The sequence below is a fragment of the Hetaerina americana genome, unplaced genomic scaffold, assembly GCF_022747635.1.
Source record: "Hetaerina americana unplaced genomic scaffold, ioHetAmer1.1.p SCAF_3, whole genome shotgun sequence".
Taxonomy (NCBI): Eukaryota; Metazoa; Arthropoda; class Insecta; order Odonata; family Calopterygidae; genus Hetaerina; species Hetaerina americana.
In genome coordinates, this window is record NW_027286874.1 from 8,205,571 (window position 1) to 8,230,351 (window position 24,781).

General features: G+C 39.4%; 2 protein-coding genes across 3 annotated transcripts in view; both read left to right on the top strand.

Moving 5' to 3' along the window:
* The window catches only part of RhoGAP100F (Rho GTPase activating protein at 100F), a 90,461-nt gene extending 86,422 nt beyond the window's left edge, over positions 1-4,039 (top strand). The window contains exon 17 of the mRNA XM_071588807.1: positions 3,849-4,039. Within this exon, the coding sequence (XP_071444908.1) occupies positions 3,849-4,039 (191 nt within the window). The remainder of the gene's footprint in view (positions 1-3,848) is intronic.
* The window catches only part of Rfx (regulatory transcription factor Rfx), a 92,260-nt gene that overhangs the window by 16,056 nt on the left and 51,423 nt on the right, over positions 1-24,781 (top strand). Inside the window, exons 2-5 of one of the 2 annotated variants that reach the window (XM_071587713.1) lie at positions 21,460-21,656; positions 22,852-22,959; positions 23,188-23,380; positions 24,009-24,062. In XM_071587713.1, the coding sequence (XP_071443814.1) occupies positions 21,486-21,656; positions 22,852-22,959; positions 23,188-23,380; positions 24,009-24,062 (526 nt within the window). In that variant the 5' untranslated portion in view covers positions 21,460-21,485. The remainder of the gene's footprint in view (positions 1-21,459; positions 21,657-22,851; positions 22,960-23,187; positions 23,381-24,008; positions 24,063-24,781) is intronic. The other variant, XM_071587714.1, reaches the window with a different exon arrangement.

The window sequence follows — 24,781 nt, forward strand, 5'->3', positions numbered from 1 at the left end:
GAAGAATATAAATACAGAATTAGGCAAAATGAAGTACAAAGAATTGAACAATAAATTGAGGCGGGCAACAAATAAGGCAAAAGACGCATGGTGGAAGACGCAGTGCGAGGATATGGAAAGTCTCCAGAGGAAGGGTGAAATCGGTGCGCTGTACAGCAAAGTTAAATCGTTATCGGGAAGTAAGAAAGGAAGAGCTATGCTAATAGTTAGAGATAAGGCGGGTAAGGTAATAGTTGACGCAGGAAAGATCCAAGAGAGATGGAAGGAGTATATAGAAGAACTGTATAGTAAAGAACTCAGACCAACACAGTTAGACATTGAAAAAGAAAATGACGTAGAGGAAGACAGCTTAGGTCCAGGCATACTAGACAATGAGATAGAAAGGGCATTAAGGGAGATGAAACTAAATAAGGCCGTGGGGGTAGATAACATTCCCGTGGAACTTTTAAAATGCTTAGGAAAATGTGGGAGGAAGAGGCTATATGGGCTGATCCGTAGCATTTATGAGGAGGGAATCTGGCCGGAAGACTTTGTGAGAGCAGTTTTAGTTCCGATTCCGAAAAAGGTAAAGGCCACGTCATGTGAGGACTATAGGACAATTAGTTTGATATCCCACGCAGCTAAAGTTGTTCTCAGGATCATAAACAAAAGGATAGAGAGTAGGGGAAATGATTACTTAGGGGATGATCAGTTTGGGTTTAGGAAGGGGAGAGGTACGCGTGATGCCATTGCAGTAATGAGATTATTAATCGAGAGGAATATAGAACACAACCAGGAGGTATTTACCTGTTTCGTAGATTTCGAAAAAGCGTTTGATAGAGTGAATTGGGAAAAACTAATGAGTATTCTGCAGAAAATAGGAATAGATTGGAGGGAAAGGAGGCTAATCCGCAACCTGTACATGTCTCAGACTGCTCAGGTGCGGGTGGGAAACGGGGAGTCAGGATGGGCAGTGTTAGGAAGGGGTGTAAGGCAGGGTTGCCCATTATCACCGTTGCTGTTCAACCTGTATGCAGAGGAAATGATCAAAGAGGCATGGGAAGAACTAGAGGTAGGAATGAAAGTGGGCGGGGAATTCGTAAAATCAGTTAGGTTTGCTGATGACCAAGCTTTAGTTTGTCAGTCAGCCAAGGGGCTGCAAGCATTGCTGAGTGAATTGGAAATTCAGTGCGACAGGTATGGGATGAGAATCAATATTAATAAAACAAAGGTTATGCGATTTTCTAGAAAGAAAAAGGGCAAGCTTAACATTAAAATAGGAGGGCAAAAACTAGAGCAGGTAGAACAGTTTACGTATCTCGGTAGTGTTTTGGACCAACACGGTCAAAGTAGTAGGGACGTAAGGAGAAGAATTGCGCTAGGCAAAGAGGCTTTCACGAGGAGGAGGGAGTTGATGACGGGGACTTTGAGTAAGGATGTTAAGAAAAGACTCGTAAAAACTTTGATATGGAGCGTAGCTATGTACGGCGCGGAAACGTGGTCATTGAAGCAGGAGGATAGACGTAGACTGGAGGCTTTTGAAATGTGGGTGTGGAGAAGAATGGAGAAGGTGAAATGGACAGAGAAGAAAACAAATGAGGAAGTACTTGGTATGGTGGGCGAAGAGAGGGGTTTGTTGGGAGCAATCCTATGGAGGCAGGAAAAGTGGATGAAGGGGGTGTTGACCGGCAGTGGGGCGTTGAAGACTGTGATAGAGGGTAGAATGTTGGGCAAAAGAGGAAAGGGAAGGAACACGATAGGGATGTTGGACGGGATGAAGGGCGGAAGAAAGTACTCAGAGATGAAGAGGGACCTGGTGTAGAGTAGAATTTAGGGTTGTGTTTTGTTAGTAGTCACAAAATATTTGTTTGGTAGTTGTGTCCATCGAAAAACCTACCTTAACCGGTAGATTACCTTAAAAAAAATATATATATATAAATATATATATATATATATATTTATATGTAAATTAAGTATACACGTAAATACGTACTGAAAGTCAATGACAGTGTAGAAAGAGAACAATAAAATTAGGGAAGTCAAAGCAAAGAATGAGGTTTGAGGGGAAAATCTAGGGAGAGCGTGGCATTGCTTACCTTGTTAAAACCCACGCAGGAAAACACCCACGAAGGGAAGGGGGGTGTGAAAAATCTGCGAAAACCCTATGACTTAGGAGGAAAGATTTTAACAATTAATTTTCACGTAGTATATATATTATTATGTTGCTGAAATTGAAATGGAGAAATTAATTACATTAATAGCGCATGATGAGTAATGAGAAACATAACATTTAATAAAAATAATGATGCAATATCCTGCTGCTTGAAATTACGAAAGAAAAAGTAGAAACGGTGATCTGTGTAGCAGCTGAGTGAAATGAGGGAGGGTATACTGGTTAAGTTTTGTACCTGAGGAAAATGAACTTATGAAACGCTCTATCAAATGTTGTTGTGGATGGAGAGTTTTTTGTGTCATCTGGGAAAGAGTTCCACAGACGGCATGCTGTAACATGAAAAGATTTCTTATAGATTTCCGTGCGATGGTGTGGGACAAGGTTATTGTTACCCCTAGTGTTCCTGTTGTGGAGGGAGGGAGGAAATGTTGGCATAAATATTTAGGAGTGTGGTTTGAAAATATCCTGTAGAAAATTGAAAGAATCTGTAAATGCCTGCCACCTTCTACCTTTCACTAGGATATTCTTGGAAATGAGTGAGAAAAACGATCGTATTTTCTAAGATCACGTGTGAACCGCACAAAGGAATTATGGATCCTCTGGAGTTTGGTTTTCAGTTCGCCTGGAAGGTCTTGGTATACCACATCACAGTAATCAAAACGGGGTATGAGAAGAGAGGATGCAAGAAGCATATTTAAGGAGAGAGCAGCAATCTGCTTTAACCTTTTCAGTGAATTCAGGGATGAGTTTATTTTTCTGCAGATAGCAATTTTATGATCAGTCCAAGATAACATTTCATTAATGATTACGCCTAAATTATTTACTGTCCTTGGGTATGGTGTGATAGATCCTTGCAATGTTAGTGGTGGAAGTTCATCAATGCTTATTTTAGCGTGTATTCCATTATATCCGATTATAATGGACTGACTTTTGATGGAGTGTATTTTAAGTAAATTTTGTATACCCCATTGCGGCAAAGCAGTTTCGTTTATAATTCTAGGTAGGTCGTGAAGGCGGGAATGGTGTTATATATTTATAAATAATCGGCGAAAAAGTGATGATTGCAATTAGAAATACCTTTACTATTATCATTTATATACAGAGAAAAAAACAAGGGTCCAAGAATGTACTTGGAGCCAGTTAGAGGATGAATTAGGTATGATGAATCTTTGAAATATGTTACTTAAGTATGAACGAATCCATTGTAAAGACGTGGAAGGAAAATTCAGGATTTGAAGTTTTGCTAAGAGAATATCTTTGTCAGTAGACTCGAAGGCTTTCGTAAAGTACAGGAGAGTCATTATTGTCACCTCTTTGCGATCCGTGGATAGTCGGATGTCATCTGTTATTTTAAGGAGAGCGGTAGTTGTGCTGTGAGAGGACCGGAAGCCTGATTGTAGAGGATCAAGTAAGTTATTTTAATTGAGAAACTTGAGATGTGTTTATGCATGAGTCTCAAATGCTTTTGATAAAGGAGGCAAAATGCTGATTGGCCTGTATTCGGCGATGTTAGTGGGTGTGAATTTTTTGGGATGGGTTGGACCAGGGGACGTTTCCAGAGCGAGGGATATGTTCCAGTTAGAATAGACCGATTAAAGATATGAATTATAACAGGAAGCGCAATGGGAAGTAATTTGTGTATCAGAATAGCTGAAATCCTGTCAGTTCCATTTTAGGTGGACTTGATTTTTTTAAGGGCCTGCAGGACCCTTTGGTGTAGCGGTAGACATTCTGAATGAGCCTGCAGCAGAAACGGGAGGTGGTCCAGAATTATACAATTTGTACAAGTATTCATTTTTTGCATCAAGATCAATTTCCGTCGTCGGGGTTGTGAACAGACAGTTTAGATGGTCTGGAGATATGTCAGCAGGGAGTGTGGATTTTTAGTTTTGCCAACACCAAGGTGCTTCAAGCTTTTCCAAATTTGTGAAGGAGGCTCTTTATATATTTGGGAGTCATATCTGATTTTGGAATTTATGATGCCTTGCAAAGTTTTGTTACGCAGTTTTAGTAGCTATTGAATACATTTTTGTTTTCCTTTATTTTAAATAGGCGATAGGCTGCATCACGACTGCGCATCACGGCTTTTATTTCATCTGTTATCCATTGTGAGCGTGGTTCATCATATTTGTTCCCTGGGTCATTTAAGAACGCATTAAATAGTTCTACATTTTTTATCTGTGTCGTCGATGAATTCTATAGACTTCCATGTAATGGTAGCAGCATTCGATACTAGGTCTTTGTCCTCTATGGAAAGGGAGATGAGAGAAGGAAGTAGAATAATGTAAACACAGAGTTGGGTAGAAGGAAGTAGGATGAGTTAAATAATAGAGTGAGACGATTAACTAATAGAGAATAACAAGTGTGGTGGAAGACGCAGTGAGAGGATATGGAAAGTTTACAGAGGAAGGGTGAAGTTGGTGCGCTACGCAGGAAGGTTGAAACACAGTCGGAAACAAGAAGGGAAATTTGCGTTAACAATTCGAGATAATTCGGGGAAAATACGAGTTGAACCAGAATATATCCAAGAGGGATAGTAGGAATATATAGAAAACTGTACGGTAAAAACATCGGACCAGTAAGGTTAGACTCAGAAAGAGGATATGACGTTGATGAGGTTAATTTGATGGAGAGAGGATTGTTGGAAGAATCAAAATGAGGAAGGAAAGTTGGATGCATTGCGTTTTGTTAAGCAATGGGATGTTGAAGACTGTGGTAGAGGAGAGAATTTTAGGCAAGTGAGGAAGGGGCTGGAATACGATAGGGATGTTTGAATTTAATGGAGGAAGTTTGTTGAGGTGAAGAGGGGTTTATTGTGGCATAGGTTGTTGGGTTGTGTTTGTTAGGAAAGGCAAGGGAATTGTCGTTGTACCGTTTGGTAGCTTGTGTCCAACCAAAAGCTACATTAACCGGTAGATTGATTACCTATAGTAATTATAATAATGAAGATGCTGTCCTTGATCTTTTAGGGAATAGGAGTATTCCTTCTGAGCATCTAGTTTTTATGCCTCAAATGGTAATGTGTGTCCTCAGAGGGGTATTATTAACATAGGTGTCATCATTTCCGCAAGTGATCTGAAAACACTTGTTCAATCTACATTCGGTACTATTTGAAGAAAAGTGTAGTAATTTTGGGTTATTATTGGTGTAAGAAGGTGCGTAACGCTAATCTTTCATTCGAAAATCTTGTAGTAGCTTTCAGTAATCAAGCACTAGTTTTAATGTTATTTTTAGTAAGCTTAAATATTTAAAATGGTAAAAATCAATATGCATTCATGCCTATTGTTAAATAAAATTTAACTCTTCTTTGGCCCAATCAAATTTTTGCTGTGGTCACTTGGCGTGCTTTTATTTATCAGTATTGATTTCTCTACCTTTTCATGTCTTTCCGGGTGATGATGATAATGCAGATAGAACCCATATGTCGAGGTAATGGAGTGCCACATATATTATAACACCTTGTTCAATTGCCTGGTTAGGTACGGGATTAGCTAATATTTAAATAGTTGGGAAAGTATGCATGTGTGTATTCAGTTTTTATCATTGCTGTTTGAATAATTTCAGTTTTATACTCGTTATTTAATTCAGTCATTTGGATTTTTGTTAAAGTTTCTGTTCATTAATGTTAAGTGTTTTACCAAAGGTAAAACACTAAAATAAGAAAAATTCATTGCTCAACATTAGCTGCCTTCCAGTGTGAGATTTTATCATGCAGTTAAGGTCTAAGTTGATACCTGTGATTAATAGTTACATTTAAAGTGATGTCTTACGACATGTACCATTTTCGCGCATTCTTGGTGAATCGATAATTAGCAGTCTTGCTGCTATGTTTTACCGTGTACGCTCTCGTATTATTTCCTTGTATTATGGGTGAATATTTATCCGAGTGTTTAATTTTTAATATTTTTGGAAATTATTCACATTGTTTATATGGATAATGTGATGCCAGCGTAATTATACAAATACCCCGTCTCATATTGACCTTCTACATAATCTACTAGGTGAAGGCGTAGTGAGAATACATGAAAGTTTACCAAGTTTAAAGTTATGATAGGCTTTCCGTTGATATATTTCAATTTTTGTCATTTCCTAGGCATGCTGTCGTTTTTGTTCATAGTGCCATGAAACTCTTTGTAATTTTATCGTTGACATTATTTTTTTCCGCAGAGCTTAGGTACGATATATTTCGTATGAAGAGAAACAAGTGTTACTTCATTCCCGCTCAACGACGGTTTACCGTGGCTCCGGGGCGTATTTTGTCCGTGGCAGATTCGGACCGCGGAGCCCGGGAAATTGAGGAGTGTGGAGGTACTTTTACCTCAGACGTTCGCTTATCCGTAGTTTGTAATCCCCCAACTTCAGCATCTGATAAAAGGGAAATTGGAGCGAGGGCTCATTTTGCGTCGCGCACGATCCCTGTTTTCGTCCTCGATGGACCTCTTGGCGAGCTAAGAGAAAAGGAGAAGCGGCGGTCCGAAGGCTTTGTTGGAGGGGGAGGTGGGGGGGGGGATTGGCGGCAAACGGGAAGTCACGGGTGGCCAGAGAGGGCGCTGCTTTCTCCTAGCCGATCTTATCTCGTCTTATCATCCCCCGCCACCTGTTGACCCTCTGGCATATGGATCCGTCCTCACTCCAGCCGTCAAAGGGTCTCCCTTGTCAGTCTTCGCGAGCTCTCTTCCTTCTGATTTTTAGTCGCGAACCTTAGGTGAAAAGATGTACGTTTTATTTCATCTTCAAAATCTGTAAAGTCGCGCCGTGGGAACTGCGCAAGTTGGGTGCAAATGTGGATGGGCTAGTTTTTGTTCCTTTATAGCGAGAAGTGAAAAAAACGATGTCGGATAAGATAAACTACTTTTATAATTCTTGTCTTTCTGGAAAGCTGGATCTATTCATGCGCACCTTGAGAGAAAGTCTGTCGCCGGCAGGATAATGATTTTGTTGTCACCGTTCTGGTGAAGGTATATTTAATCAAATGATATTTCATTAATTTTAGAGATGGAGAACGGATAATACCGAGTATTGAAATAATTTATAAATAGCGTTTACCTACCGAAATTTACTAACGGAAGTGTATTTCATTTTATTGCAGACTAGAGGTTGCAGAGAGAAATGGTTGTCCACAATGCAATCTTGGATTTTATCGTTATCTTAAAAAATAGTGTTCCTGTTGAAATTGTTTACGTATCTTATTTATTCGTGTGGAAATAATTGAAAAATCAGCTTTCTTTGGAATTGGGAAGCTTGTTTATATTAGTTATTCCCGCATGCTCCTGGAGCAAATACCATAAAGTGACGTATTTCAAAGGATTCGTTAAAATTACTAGGAACGTTCGTTAGACAGAATTAATCTCAATGGCTGTGTGCTATAATTACATCCTTGTTGGATCTAATTGTAGCATGCGATTTTAAAGGAGTCTTTGAAAATAAAAAAAATCCTTGAAGTATTCGATATGGATGCCATTAACAATAATCGTAGGTTCACCCTTCCATTATTTATTTCTCGATAGCATAACTTATATTTTAGGAGATCGTATGGCGAAACTGTTTGCGTGGTTTCACTTCGGGTGGTTCTTTCGTATTTTTTCTAAACATTTCGCGTTTCTCTTTAGCTAAATATAACTCAGCTCCTTAACTGGATGGCGAGCTTAGTTACTGTAATACTACCCTTCCTGTTTATGCAATTAAACCATCCCTTTCATAGTTTTATATCGCATGTTTCACGCATGATATCGTACCTTTTCCCTCGTAGTTGCTGTCGAATTTCATTTGCATCCCTTACATTCACAATTATTCCTCCTTGTCTACCTTCCCATTCTCGTGAGAACCATTACACGTGGAGGAAGCCGCTGATTCACATCTACTTTATGTCTCTTGTACGGAAGCGTTTATATTCAACCTCATCTGGTCTTTTGTGTTTTTATGAAATCCATTCATATGGCCTTACACTTGTACTTCTACTCATTTTTTGGGTGAAGGTAAGTGAATTAACCTCTAAAAAATGTTCGCGTTCAGCCTCATGTTTTTGACATTTTTTGAGAAAGTATTATGAATGCATGTCACATTTCTGCAATTTGAAGGAATTTGGAGGAATAAAATCTATCCTGAAACCCTATTTGTTAGGAAAAGGCTTTAAACTAATTTAAATACCAGGATGGATATTTGCATCTGATATACACATATTTCGGAACTCTTGCTTAAGGTTTAGATGAACCGATGATAAAGTGACTTGTATTACAAGAATTAAGTATTATAAATAGCCCTGCCCACTAATATAGGTGGAAATGATCATCTTGAGCTTTGTAGTCGCTTAGGGATGTTGTACCCGTATTTTTCTGCTGAATCTTAGGTTAGCGCTCTTTCAATTAATGCGCTGCCGGTGTCTAGCAACCAAGATAACGGAAATCATCGGGAATATCCCAAGGAATTGGAGGGGATTCAGGAAACATCAAATTAATTTCAATGAGTAAACTGATTATTACATTAAATTTTAGTAAGTTTAACTTTAAATGCGCCAATTTCTTGTATAAATATATCGTTGAAACGTCAAATTGGAACTCCAATTTCAATCTCCCCATGCACATCCTATTCATTACATGAGTGACCGCTGTATGTGGATTGCTTGTAGCACGACAGGCGACTGAAAGCCGCGAGCGCCTATCCGGACGTAGTTCAATGAATATTTTTTCCTTTTTTAGAGCGAGTTATGATATCAATACTCCAATTCTGAATTACAAAATAAACTACCTGAACGGTGTTGTGTGACTCAGGCAGTTTTTCTCGGTGCACAGTTGATATAGGTTATTGACCGCGTGATGCTTTCATGATCAAATTATGAGTTAGATTTCCCTGTTAGTAGCGCCCTGTTAATAGTCGTTGAGTCACCAGCACATGTAATTCAATGGCACAGGGCTACAATACGCGCTAATTGGTCGATTTTCCGTTTTATTTTCAAGCTCTTTGAGTTTTGTTTAATAAGAGTGGTCTGAAATTTGTCTTCTCATAATTATTTTTGAAAACCTTATTTTATTAAGCTGTTAAATTAATGTGAAATGTGTATGTGGTACAGCTTTGATTGATTAGACACCTTTTTCGTATACTGCATTCGATTTATTGACAATACAATTTTCCTATAAAGCCGTTGTAGAAGTTACATAGGAGGCGGCCGACAGCTGAGATTATTTGTGCCATTAAGGATGGACAGGAAAAATGAAGGGTGGAGAAAAACCTGGCGTCGGCGGTAGCCTACTCTTAACGAAAGGCGCCGAGGGGTCCACAGTTAAACGTCCTATCCGACGGTCGACATACTCATAAAATCAAAATAAGTAAGAAGGCTCCATGAAAAACCAAGATTTAATTTCCATTTTGTTCGTATGTTTAGTCATTAAACCCAAATCCTACGTCGTTGGCGGTACGTAAGTTTTAATTGTGGCCTTATTTTCATTGTGTAACGTACTTTTTCCACTTCCAAGTTCATTTGCCACACAATTGTATGGCTACACTTGAACATCCATTATCGTGGAGAAATAGATATTTGTTTGCCTAATTTAGTCATTCTATTTTAGATTTTAATTTATTCCATTGAGCTTTTAAGGTGTATCATGACTGCCAAAATCATGGCGATAGTACAGACAAGTTGCAGGGTAGTGGTGACATAGTTTATTTAGATTACCCTGCTAGGCGATATTGAGTTGTGTTGTAGTTCATAATCAATCAGGATATCGGCGAAAATAATGGTTGATTATTAAACATGCAAGGCAAATTAGTAATTGTAGCTAGAATAATTATCTATAGTAGTTTATTCTTTCTTGATTGCCAATCGTTCTTGTGGCTGAAGAATTGATTTTGTCTGTTGTTTTTCGTTTCCCTTAAAATCCCATTGTGCTTCACCCAAATAAGAAGAATTAGTGTAAGAGTTACTCCCCTGGTGTCAAAAATCGTACCATTTGTTTTTCTTGGTACATGAAGTTTGTGCAAATTGTGTGCCACTAGAGGCTGACGTTCTTGGTTTTTTTATGATCTTGCGGCGGTGAAAGTAAATGTTCAAACTATGTGCCAAAATTTGTTCATCGTTCATTGCTTACTCAGTGAAAACTGCGGAAAGTTTCCGAAATCGGGAATAGCCTATGGAGTATGTTCTCGTAACATAGGGCTAACCAAAATTAAGAAAGTGTTTATAAATCGACGATGACTTAAAATAGTTTTCCTGAGGCCCTTCAACATCTACCTTTAATTGGTGGATAACTTACGGTGGAAATAACATATTATTTCACTACTTAAGTGGCACGAAGTGATGAAAAGTGTTTCCACCTGTTTGAAACCTAATCACTCATGTAAGGCTCCTGCGCTAATTTCTTTAGATTTAGATTTCTCTCCGTTTCCTCTCTTCATCCGCAAACGTTGCCACTCCTCGAACCTGTGTGCAGGGCCATGAGTGGAGGGGCTAATCATCTCCATTTCCGTCACCGATTCCACAGGTGTCGCCTGGTAATTCGGCGCATAATCCTCTTCCCTGTCTCGTGACCAAGCGTACCCATTAGGATCGCCAACTAAGTTCACCATTCCGACCCGTTCCACTTTGTGCCGAGGGTCCATTGCCATAGCAACGAGAGGCGTTCACAGCCAATGTGACAAGGTGGCTAGGCCCCCCCGAAGCCCCGCCTGCTGAGCCGTCCCACGTTCGCTCTTCGCCTAAACTTTTCCCGCTCCTGTCTCCCACTCCCCCACGCCTCCTTCCCTCCTCTTCGTACCCACTCAAGTTTTCCGGCTGACTGAGCACGGCCTTTGCTCCTACCGTCTCCCCTCAATGCTCTCCCTCGTCTCCTCCCTTCCACTTCTTCTCGTTCCCACATCTTCGTATTTTCAGGCCGACCGCCCCTTCACCGATCCCCACCTCCCACGCTGCCTTCGTTCTTTTCTTGTCTCCATACACCCCCTCGCTCTCTCCATCCTACTCCTCTTTTTCCATTTATTTTCTTGCTTTTCCGAGTATATTTTCATCTTTTCAGAGTCGGTTCCGTACCGTATCTTCCACCATTACCTATGTATTATTTTTCCTCGTCTCCTTTTTCTTGCTTTTTAGCTCTCCTTCCGTCGACTCGCCATGTATTATATACTCGCTGTATTTCTTACTCTTGCGTTCGATGCTTTTTTACTTCTGAGGATTTTTACGTCATCAATCAATAATGGCATTAGGTTTCCTAATATCTATCTTACAATGTGTAAACTACTGACGTGAAGAATTTAAAACCGGGAATATTTCACTAGTGCACCATTATGCGGTGAAAGTCTTTCAAAACTAATTGTTCCCACTTCCACAGAGCTTCTACCAGTTGTTGAAGGTTCGAATTGTCCGTCGTAATAAGGAAGTAATGGCTTCTTGTTGGAAAGAAAGCATTTTACCTAATAATTTGGTTTCACATGTTTATTTTGATGGTATAAATGAGGTGCAATCCAAAGGACTACTCAGACTCCTTAGGGATCGACATTTGTTGTGGTGTTGAGGAATTTTGGCATTTTATTATTCCTGGTGAGGAAAATGAATTGTGTTCTGTGTAACCTTCATACTGCCCTATTAGCACTAATTACTGTTATTGCCGAATTGCTCTCTCAACACTTTTGGTAGTCCGCCTAGTTGAGTGGTTAACACCTGAATAAACATTATTTAGTTCGGAACAGGAATTGTTGCAGCATTTGGGGAATACTCCTGGTTAGCCTGCCCATTTTCCCGCTAATCCAAGGTTTTCCTGGGGTGTGATTATTTCCCGCAATAGTGGTATATCACATTTATTTTCTAAGGTAATGTGAAATTCTTAATTATTAGGTCGCAAATCCTTTTATCAATAAAATTCAGAAACCAAGACGCTGCTTACTACCTACGTTTTCGTCTTCCTCTTCATTAAAAAATCTTAAAAATTGAAGCTTACCAGCATGAGTGTAAGGTGTTGCATTGGTTTCCTAAAAAAGTCAATGAAAGGTACTACGTGACAAGTTGATGACCATCTTTATATAGCTTTCAAACGACAATATATTTCCTTGTTTTTTAATATTTAAAACTTGGGTTGATGAATTTGTCGCTTCATATGCTCTGCGTGCATGCTCTGAAAGATGTTCTTGTTATATTTAGGGGCTCGATAACTTTTAAAACTGTACCCTACTGCATTTACGTCAAAGCCGAATTTCCTCGCTTCTTTAATCTTAATTTGGTTTGCCTTAGTTCCTCCTCTTTACAATATCAAATTGGGAACAACTTGCGGTCAATATTAGAAAGTTGAAAATCCATTAGATTCTGATCATATATGTTTCCGTTACCTCGTTAATCTCGGTGTCAGGCAACTATCCCTTGGCCAGACGACTTATTTTTACCGAAAAAGATTATCCGAAGGTAACCCTAGCCATGTTTATCTTCTCTGTTTTTTATTATTAAATAACCCCTACTTCGTTAATTTCCTTGTTTATGGCATCTGGGAATTTGTCATCCTCATGTTCCATCACCAGCTCATCCTTGTCATTCTACTGTTTTCTTGGCGACTGTGATCCTCCTATTGAAATCCAAGCTTCTGTTTCCCTCCCTTCCCTCCATTCAACCACACCTCCACTCTCGGTTTTTTTTATTTTGGTCATGGCTTCCTCTCTTCGCCCTGCTTTTCGTTCCTCTCACTGTTCTCTGCTCCCTCCCATTCCCCCTTACCCATTCACTCCCCCCCATCCCGCCCTCTCTTCGTCTCCTCGGCCTCGGGCACTTATTATCTCGTCTTTCCATGCCCATATCCCATTTCTGTGCGACACACCTCTTCATCTTGAGTCACTTAAGGGTTTCCTTGTTCATTCGATGGTAGGATGGAGGAGGCTGAAGGAAAGAAGTCGTTTACCTTAGGATCTGCATCTCATAATATTTCAGATGATATGCCTTTTCGAAGTTAGTGATCACTTAAATGGATTATGTTATTGGCAGTCGAAGATTTTTGGAGATTTATAATGACGGCCATTTGTAGAAAATGTTAAGCCCATTTTCATTTAATACATTGGTTTATGTAAAATTTTTGGTATTTCCCCTTTTAACTTACTACTTGCATTTGTAATAGATAACCGTTTTTAATGTGTTAGAAACAGAAAGCGTTTATGTATGCTGAATAACGTGCAAAACCTCTTTTCTTCATCTGAGAATCAGCCTCATTTAAAAAGTCACTGTTTTGGGGTTAATATGAATCACGGAGATAATCGCCATTAGTGTCTTTGTCGTCATTTTCAGCGAGTGTTTACAACATCATGTAAATTTTGTATCGGCTCCGGAAATGGCGTTAAAATCCTAAATTAAGTTAATGGAACCCCCCCCCCCCCATATTTGCCGAAATCCCTTCGCATCGCCATTAAATGCCTTAATTCTTCAGTTTTTTTAAACTGTTTTTTTTCTAAATTTCAGCTCGAAATTTATGAATTTAATTTATAAATTCCAAGAACCCTTCCTCAGGCCTCTCTCTGTCCTTCCAGTTTAAGCGTTTTTTTCCTGTATGTATCGCCTTAATCCTCAATATTCGACGAATTGTCATCATACCCAGGTTTGTTAGTGATGAATTACAAAGTTGACTCCTGAACTCAATTTACGCCCATGGTAAGTTTGTTAAGAGCAACTTCCCTAGTAATTATAAAACATCCTATGCGTCCCGCAGCCTCTAAGTTGTCTCATGGTAGTGATACGCTTGTAAAGAATTCACATGTGTATCAGTTATGTGCGTTTGATGTGTTTGAACGTTTGTCAGAATTCTCGTCAAGTAAGTAGTCAATGATAAAAATGCCAGGCCTTGTTTTGCAGCGATTTTTCACATCATTTCAGCCTCCTTATTTTTTTTTATAGCCCACGATTTGCTTTCGATGGAATATCTTTCTCATTACCTGACGACGTCTTATTTTTTGCAATGTTGCTTTTAGTATGCGGTTATCTCAAAACACGTGGATTGTGTTTTTTTAATTTTCTTATTTAAGAATATAGCTCTTATTTCCCTAACTTTGAGTCGTGCAACTTTTTTCAAATCGGGTTCACTCTCCGTTCCTTAATCATCAATATGCTGAGTTAGACCCATGTTTCTGTTTTAACCAATTTAATGTTGGCATTATTATAATGCTCTCCTATTATGTAATGGTGTTAACTGTATATGAAAGTGCCTGGTCGAGGCGTTAATTCAATTCGGCTTGTGAGTGAATTGTCGTTGCATTCATTTCCATTGTGATGGGTTTTGCACGCACTTTGAAATCTCCCACGGATGCTGTTTTGGAATGCTCTTCCCCCCCCCCCCCTGCGAGAGGAGCAGCAAATGGAAGCGCTTGTGTTTTAGGACCGAGTTTGCGAAACAGACATTTACGCCTCAATTGGCAATTTTTCCAATGTCCTCATTGCTTCCACGAAAGTGATTGGAGGCGTTGGCTGTTTTCTAGTCCTCAAGACTGACCGAATGATGTGATGCGTGGTTAAGTGGGGACTGGTGAGGAGGCGGTGTCGGAGAAGTGGCGTGTGGAGGGGATCCCTCCCCAGGCCCCTACCCTCGCCGGCTGCTTCTTCTTGGGCCATTCCTCCCCGGCCAACCCCTCGGCTCCTTTTCCCTCCTCCACGCCCACCTCCGCCCCCCACCCCTCCGCCCCCAGCCATCCTCTCCCTCCCCCAGCCATCCTCTCCCTCCCCCAGCCATCCTCTCCCTCCCCCAGCCATCCTCTCCCTCCCCCAGCCATCCTCTCCCTCCCCCGCCCACTTAAAACCCATCCGCCCATCACGCCCTCTTCTCTTCTTTTCCGCCACAGTGGACGCATGATGCTGACTCCCCCCTCCTCCCGTCCTTTCTCCCGCTCTCTGCCTCCCAGGATCCAACATCCTGTCCGTCAGTATCCTTATTGTCCGCCGTCTTGCCCCCACATCCCGTCGAGCGCGAGATGCTTACTCCCTCTGTATCTCCTTACTGCCACCCTTTATTCCACTCCATATTCCTTTATCAGAATCTTCCCTACTCCAACCAAGGGCTCTTGACAAAAACTCAGTCTCGACTTACCTGCCCTCGTGTATTGTCTCAAACTTTTCCTATACAATTTGTGGTTTATAATGACCCTCATTACATTTCTCTGTGGACCTGCATTGCTATCTCGTATGTCTCAGTGAGTTATACCACACTCGACGGCAGTACTCCAATATTAATGGATTTTCATTGATTTATCTATTTTTTCGTTTATTACTTATATTTCGGCATTGATTTTTTGAGTATAATAAAGTATAAGAAATTTTGAAGACCGCCAGTTATTCCTCGAAAGATCCATTTCCACATATCAGTTTTAGGAGTAATGATCCATGTTATGTTTTGGGTTGAAACAATATGGAAAGTTACTAATTGGTAGATGATATTGATAACATGAATATGCTTTGGGCTCAGGAGTTCTCTCTCTTCCCCTTATGGTCATTCCTCCTTTGAGCATTGCATTACACGTCATTTCTCTGGGACCGCGGATCTTAAATCTGCTTAAATCCTAATCTTTGTTTTTGTTATACTCTTGCAATTTTTGCATATGAACACATGTAATGTGGCTCATGATGTGTTTTATTTTAGGTATATTTTAATTTTATCAAGAGAGTGATTCTATGCTTTATTGGGAGTCTTAAATGAGGAAGATAAGTGGGTACAAGATCAAAACTAGGGCCGTAGAGATCCTGGTTTTTTGAAACCCAATTGGACGGATGAGTGGGCCCACTGGTTTGCTACATACTAGCTCTAGGCGTATAGGCGACTGCAACTCGTTTTTGGTGCTGGTAAGTATTTCATCCATTCGCGTTATCCGTGAAGAGTTTTTCGATTCAAATTTAAAATCGCTCGAAACGGGAAGCGAAAAATTAATTAAATTTGTGCTAAGAATTTGTTTTTGCCTCCGGACCCGTTTGTCACAGTACAGAATTCTGTGTGAATTTGACCTCGTGCACAAGTGGTGGAACGGAAATAATTTCCCTTGTTTTCAGTGAGCCAGCATCCTTTGCCCTGGGCTTTCATCCAATTGTGTTTCAATGCGAAACAAAAGCACGGAGAATCACTTTGTGCCTCTTTTGTGTCGTCGGAGGTATGCGATCCGTCCTCGTTCCGTGAGCGCTCCTGCTCGCCCGTCGGCCACCCCTTACGAGCCTCTCCCTCCTCGCACCTGCCCGCTCCCCCTGCCAACCTCACCACCCACCCGTCCCCCGCTGCCAGCCCCCCCCATTTCCATGGCTACCCCGGCCTGGCATCCACACTAATTGGACGGATTCCTGCGCGACGGAAGTTTTTGGAGGTTTTGGAGCCGGTATCAGCTCACCTCCACCTCATTCTGCTAAGCCTCATCTTCCTCCGGATTCAATCGTTCCTTCCCCGTCCCACTACTCCACGCTCCTGCGAAGAGGGGATTGAGAGAGACGGTATTTCTCATCCTGTGACTCATCACTCGTGTGCCGAGCTACTAGACCGTAAGTCTCGTCCGAGGGGCGGTGCGGGAGATTAGGCGCTAGTTCGTTTTGCTATCTCCACGTACAAGGGATGAGTAGTCAGCCATGTTGAAGCGTGGGAATCGGGGATGGGGTCGTGCAGCACGTGTCGTTCCGTCTTAAGTGGGGATCCTTTATTATAAATCGATGGCGTTGAGTTTGAATGAGACTTCCCTATTGAAATAATCCTCAGGGTACATTAACGAGCATGGGCCAAGTGGGGTTTATTTTTAATCTCTCTCGAGAGGTGATTTAGTTTCGTTTTATTGGTCGAGGGTATTGTTTGCCTCGCCACAGTCCTGCAGGCGATATCCTTCATTCTCAAGACCACTTGTTCATCGTTCTAAATTATATCCCGTTGTAGATGTTCCTTCACTATTGTTATTTAAATGGCCATGCTACTCCTAGGAATTCTTGAGAATAAATTCTATTTTTAGGAGTGGAGAACATTGTTTGTTGTGGTATCCTTGTCTTCCCAGTTATTAAAATTTCGTAATTAACATTGGGCCTTAGGGCCTAATAATTTACTACTTGGCAGGCTATTTCATTTAATTTTGCAAGAACAGGATTCACATTATTTTAAAGACCGATTTACACGATGCTTATTTCAGTTCTGAAGGCATTACTTAATTTACGATACTTAGGATCTTATCGTTTAAAAGAGGGTATCGTGTTCGAGAAATTAGTCTAATTCGTTTTTCAGCTCTGAATAGAGGAAGAAGTCATATTTTCCACGCAATCGTCGTCTCTACCTATCACAGGTGAGAAGGGATGTTTCAAGAGACTAACGGTTGGGACGCTGGAATCTACATTTTTTATAGGAAGACAGTTTTCTTGATCTTCGATAAAAATGTGCTCTTTGACGAAGAAGCTACTCGAAGAATTAAATATCACACAATTGGGGGAAAATCGCATATAATTTCGAATTGCTAATAACTTAATTCAGCGTTTCATTTCTTATTGTTCATCGCCAAAACGACAGTTCCGTTCCATGAAGGACGTTTCGTGCCGTGCTCTCTTCAGTTACTGATATCAGTACTGAAGTCAGCAGGTTCAATATAGGATGCGAACTAATAAACCTGTTAGCACCATCAGTCTCCCGACTCGATTCGTGCGCATGCGCAGACACTTTGTTTTGTTCTTTAGGTCGACGCCAGTGTTTACGCTTCAATTTCAACAATTAGTTAGTAGTCATCGTATCAGATTCCATCCTTAGTACTGACGAGAAAACGGCTTTGGTATTAGAGGCAATATTAATTGCCGAACGTTTACAGTTCAGGAACAGGGAAATCTGAGAAAGGAATTAATTCGCAAGAGAACGTTACGGCCGATTTACACAATGCTTATTTCTATACTGAAATTACTGTTAAATTCAGAATACTTAAAATCGAAGCGTTTATGAAGGGAAAATCATATTCGAGAAATGAGTGGCATTCCGTTTTCATTCCTGAAAAAAGAAGTAACTGAAGTAAGAATATTGTGAAACGGCCTTTATATGAAAGCAACTGAAAATGGTTTGTCACAATTTTTCCCCTTCCTAAGGCAAAATATTCCCACACTACTCCAGTGCTCTGTATGCCTAAAATTTGTTCGCAATTACGTTTGTCTTTTTTCTTTTTTTCTATTGGAGTTACTGCATTCCACACTCACTTTTATTAATCATCAAAACCTTGGCATACGTTTCCGACTGACAATAACTTGTTTGACGAAGTGATAACGTAAACACAAGGTTATATCCGTATAAATGATAAGATCGGATTGTCAGCTGAAGATAAAAATTAAACGCTTGTGCATAGTTGACATGATATGGTTGCATAGTTAGATTCAAATTATTGAGAGTTACCAAGAAAATAGAAAATATTTTTTGAGCGATATTAAAAAAATGGAAATTTCCAAGAAATCGCACTAGCGCACAGTGTGTCCATTGGCATGAGTATGTAGTAAAAAGGAATTACCAACGGACAATACTGCAATAAAAGAATCATTTCTTAATTTTCTTTAACTCCTGCAGTTCTTTAATGCAAAATGAACATGCTCTGGTGTACTTAATTACATTCGAATCCCAAAGCGAAATAATAGACGTACAATTTTCTTGAAATGCGGAAAAAGTGTTAACTGTTAATTCACTAAAAAATTATAAAGGCGAAAGAGTAACCATCAGTTTGGAAAAGGCTAACCTATTAAATTCCTTCTTTCAAAGCGTCTTCAGTAATATCTCACAGAACACCCCCGATAGCTTACCAAATCGCTTACTTTTACCGTGATATCCGTGATCCTGAGGGCACAGCAGTTTTTTCAAATCACCGTAATGCTATGCAACGCTGGCGCGACACTTGGCAATTAGAATTAAACTTAAAAAAGTGCCCTGTCGTTAATTTTTGAAAAAAGAGCTTATCCCACCCGAACGCCCGCTGCATTGGGAACACCGACATAGAATGTGTATACTCTGTTAAATACCTAGGCGTTATCCTCTCTCACCATCTCCCCTGGATGAAACTCATACAGGAGATATGTGGACAAGCTAACAAAAAATTAGGATATATCATAAGGGACTTGGTAAATGTGATGAAAAGGTCTAAGAGAAATGTTATCTGTCGTTGGTTAGGCCTCATTTAGAATATGCTGAAAGTATATGGGATCCTCTCGAAGTTGGATTAATTGATAATTGCATAATATAATTGAATAGTTTTGATATTTTGCATAATGTTTTTTTATTGATATGAAGTGTAAAATATGTATTGACAAAGCCATGCATAATTCTATGCTTATGGTGAATGAATAAATTGAATTGAATTACATTGCCGAATTGGATTTAGTGCAGCGTAGAGGAGCTAGATTTGCAAAACGTTGTTATGATAAACTTAGTGGCGTATCCAAAATATTAGAGAAACTAGGGTAGGAATCACTCGCAGCGGAAGTTAAATTACAGATGAAAGCCCTTGCATGGATTGGAAGGAGGTCTATTTAGCAGTGATGTTGAAAATGTATTATTACCCCCATCGTACTACGGTAGGAGAGATTATGCTAATAAAATTAGAGAGATTAGGTGTAGAACAGATAGATTTAAGCTATCATTTTTTCCACGAACGATAGGGGATCATAATAATATTGTTCGACCGCGGTAGGGTCATGTTCGGGTAAAGTAATTCTGGTGTGTATTCGTCCGCTGCCACAAACCCTGGCGGTAGCCTGCAGGGTATATTTATATTAATAAAACAAATAAAATCTCTTATGAGAGTAGCCATCAGCTCAAACCTTGGAAAATGGCGAATTCAACGCTCACTGCTAAGCTTAATTGTTCTATTTCTCGACGCAATTCGGGGCCATGAGTAATAGAAATTAAGCACTTCTCTATTTGTTCATGGACGATGTGATGGCTCAGCGTTCAAAGCTTTCGACTGCTCATTGACGCCAAATCGGAGAAATCTTTGGTACCTGGTAAAAACCAAGCTATTAAATTATCTGGTAATCGAAAATTTCCTCGAAAACGCGAACGACAAGAATTGATTCCCTTACCCCGGATGAGAGAATTCCGGGGTAAGGGAATTTCTCTCTAAGGGAAGCTCTAACCACGTCTATCAAACAGATTCATTGATTGTGTACTATGAGGGCAGGTTCATCTGTGATAAAATGAATATGGTAACTGGATGGTCTTTTCATCTTAAGTAGACTACACGATTGTAATGCGATATTAATTAACTCCCATCGAAAATTTTCCTCAGGGCATTCATTTTCTAATCATTGTTGTCAATTGCGCACATAGTGGTCACGGAGTGAAACTTGCATTGAAGAAGTAAGTAGCGATACGGTGACTGAAAATGTTTCCTTGAACAAAATGAAGGTCAAGGCGAGGGCTCACCCTAAACATTATGCATTTTTATTTCTTGTTTAGTCACATGTAGAAAAGCATGTGACTAAACAAGAATTGGAATAGACATATTTTTATTTTCTTTAAAGAATATAGTAAAAATGGATGAAGAGACATTACGGTAGGAGCTATGAAGTGTTTCCAATTCTCTGCTTTCGAAGTTAAATCAATTTTTCAAGTCTGTCAACGTCACATCGGTGAACACTAGCGATTGAAAATATAATTAGTCTTACGCTGCTATGGAAGCGCCTGTCATTAATCCGAAGTTGCCTAGCAAATTAATGCCGTTAGGAAAACGTTTGTTTTATGCATTTTTATTTTTTGCGCTTGAATAATATTTAACTCTGAAACATTTTAAAATTTTATTTTAGTTGCTAGTACTTCAGAATGGTTGTTGGAGCATGTTGTAATATTTTATGTGGCCCATTTTTACAGATGACTTCGTCAATTAGTTGTTTCTCTATCTTTAAGTAACTTCTTCATGCTGATAAATGTATAGCAAAGAGATCAGAAAGAAGATGTAATTTTCTAAAAATAAGGCTTATTTAAAGGCATAGCTGTATGTACGTATTCCGAGATTCTCCTATTTCCAAAATAAATTATAGAAATAGTGGCGAAAAATTATCTGAATTTGGGAATTTGAGTTTGAAATCTGGGAAATTGGAAATACTTTTGCGGAATTCTTTCCGAAACGGTCACCATTAAAATGTGTGTATATTCAAAGAGTGTTATCATTTTATGGAGCAATGGCGCCATTATAACGGGATGAGATAATACGTAGTCGCATCCTGATACATGTGGGAACATTTTCGCCCATTTGATTCAAACATTCAATAATCCACCGTTATTATATGGGCTCTGAGAATATATAGGATTTGATTTAGCGAGCGAAGTGTTTTCAGCTCATGGCTGTATCGTAAACCGATAAACATGGTTTCGCATATTTCCCCCAAATAGAGGCAGCTCGCGGCGGCGCTGTTGCCATGACGACGGCACAGACGGCGTCCGCCTTCCTTCCTGAGATGCAACAGCAAAGGCAGCAGGTGTCAACATCGGGGACGGCTGGAAACGGGGTAGGCGCCGGCGGGACAAGTCTCGGCCCCTGCTCCTCTGCCGCCACCGTCACCGTCGTCACCGGACCTGCGCAGGCGCAGGTAAGCTATTTTTTATGCCGTTCGTATCTGTGGAAGTTGAGCGCCGAACGCAGTTTCAGTTCGTGGCCTCCTCTGTGCGGTACTATTTCTGCCCGTGTTAGGGCAACCGTAGTTCCTTTTATTTCCCCATAATTTAACAATTCGTCTGTTTTTCCCTCATCGGAGTTCATATTACCAAAACGTGACCGTGAAAATCGCCGATTTTTCTGAACATTGCATCTTCGACATTAAGATCAGCACTTTCGTCTAAAAGTTGAAGCCTTGCATTGTTTTTTATAACACTTGTACAAAGTGCAAATTCGGTGACTTGAAGAAATGTGTGCCGTTAGTCAGTCATTTAGGCAGTATATTGTGGTGAAATATTTGTCATTCCAAAGTGATTTTTAATGTTATCAATAAAAAGTTGGGAGGTGATATAGAGTGTGAGTGGGGGTAGTGGTTAAGTTTTTAAATCCACTGAAATGGGAAATTAGAGAAGTTCTAATTTTATTTTATATTATTTATCTATTAACAGTTAAATGTTTGGCCATTGCTTTAGCACCTAGCAATTCATGTCTTAAGAATGAATCTCCTCAATGAATTCTAGATTATTATTTGGTGTCAAAAACATTTACAAGCCGTAGAAAGTCTTCCAAAGCAATTTTTATGCCTACTAAACTTTTAAAAATTCAATAGAACCATTATGTATTTGTTTAGTTAATGTAAATTGTTTTATAGTTCAGAATTATGCATTCAATATGTAACTAAAATATATAGTTTTTGAAATATTTCACTTTTAAACTTTTATCCTAACCAGTAAGCCTTCATTGTATACCTCGAAAGAAAAAAGTGACTTTTAAAAATGTTACACATGATTAACTTGACTAAAAATTTATAATTAAATTAAGTACCTTCACAATAAACAGGTCATTGCAAACTTATATCACAGAAACTAGGATTAAGAATAATTACAAAAGCCTTTTTTCCGTAGAGTTGTCTCAGTCACAATCAGTATCCATCTTGTGGCAAGTTGTATTTGTTCTGTGATGATTTGCTTGAATATTGATGTAGTTCATTGTATAGTAGTGTTGATATTAGCATGTGCCATTTTTTCATGTTTATTTTATTTTTGAAGCTGTAGTTAATTAATTTGCAATGTTTTGTAATATGCTCATCACAATTGAATGTTTTCTGGTGTCTGTTCATGTGTGTTTAGTCTCCTGTGTACCTGCAGAACGGGAGTGTGGACGGGGGAAGTGGATCTGAAAGTCCTGAGGGCAATACAAGGGATTCTCCCTCTGGCTCAGGGTCAGCAAATGCTCAGGTTTGTCTCTTTGTTAAGACTATTCACTGATGGTTGGACAATTTCTAATGCCTCGAATATGTTGAGTGATATATTCCTTTTTTTGAATATTTGGTGCAAATACATGTATATTTCCATTTATTTTAGTAAATGTTTCTTCTTGTGTATCTGGTTTTCCGCTGGTGCATTTTAAAGTTTGTTCAATGAAGTTTCATTGTAAGTAATGAAAGATGAAATCTTTTTCTGCAGGTGACAGCACAGGTTGTAGTGAGTAATCCATCCCCTGGAGTTGTTACAGTGGGTGGTACTGGAGGGCCTCCAACACCAGCAACTCCTGGTGATTCAGTCCAGTCAGCCTCAGGGTCTTCTGGTCCCCCTGTTGTTGCAGGTGCTGCCACCACGGCGACTTTAGTGGGCTCTCCCCACTATATCACTGTTACAGGTGAAATTTCATTCCTTAACAATTAAATTAACATATCTAAAACACTCTCCTACTTCAAGAAGGTTAGTCACTCTAATGTCAGTTGAGATCTAATTCATTTTGCTTCTGATATGAATGTAAGCAACATACCTTTTCACATATAACCAATGGTATTAATGTTTATTGGTTTTTCATGTAGTTAGTGAGTTACTGTGAGATTTAGAGTAAAAGTTTTCATATGTAGTCTGCTGTGGTAGACACTTCTGTGCATGTGATATTAATGAAGTTATACTATTATGTTTCAAATTAGTGAATCATACAATTTTAAACCTTCACTTAAACCCTCTCTTTTGCTCCTGTTACCCCTGTGTATGTCAATCACCCTGTGTAAAAGTACATTCTTTCCAGTCTTGTTGGTAACCTAGCTTCTAGTGGTGCCATTTGCTATCTTTAGCAACTTTCCCCGGATAAATTGCTTCTTCAGAAGTTCATGAGTTGCCTTGCATTAAACTCATATTTCTGCCTATTCATTTCACCACTTTCTCCTTCAAATATGGATGCTCACATGTATTTAACACCCATAGTGATGGATTATTATTTACCTCCTCTCCCTCATAACTTCTGGAATTTCTTTCATGCTCACCACTAGAGGGCAACAGCACTCGGTCTTACACATCCCTTACTCCGGTTAACCCTGCTGTAGGTAAGAATTCCCTTTTCCTGTCCAGTTGCTGTATACTTCTCGTTGCACCTTTTTCTCAACAATCTATTGTTAACCTCATATTTGCAGCTCTGATCATCCATTTTTTCACAGTTTTAACTTAAATGTGCAGAAACAGTCTGCTGTTGGTATTTCAGAAAAAGAGAATTTAACTGCTTGGTTTTGCTTATTGTAGTGTAATATGTGTGTTGTTAGATCGAGGAAAGGCTTTGCTTTTTTTTACTACATCTTGTTTTATGTGTGAATGAATTCAAATGTGAGCCGTGACGCAGTCTGCATGATTATTTAAAATTGTCTCTATTTCATTTGATGAATATATATCTGTTATTTGTTCATTATATTAATTTTACTGGGTTCAATTTTATTTTGAAGCTGTCTTAGAATTTCTTTGGAAGAGATCATTATTTTTGTTTTTGTGTAAATGGAATAGTCTTATTTTCAACTTTTAATAGATTTCTTGTCTTTTATATGATTAGGTCCTTATTTATGTATGTGAGTTTATTTTCTATCTGTTTAAGATTAGGCAATTTTTTTAGTATCAATAGGATCTCTACAATAAGAGTTAAAAATTATCTAAGGAATTACATGCAAACATTAGTAAATAATATGATTTGCACTGAAGTACTTGACTATGATCCGCACTATGAAGCACTGAAAGCGAGAGAAATTGAATAGGGAAACTAAGGAGCCAAACATCCAAG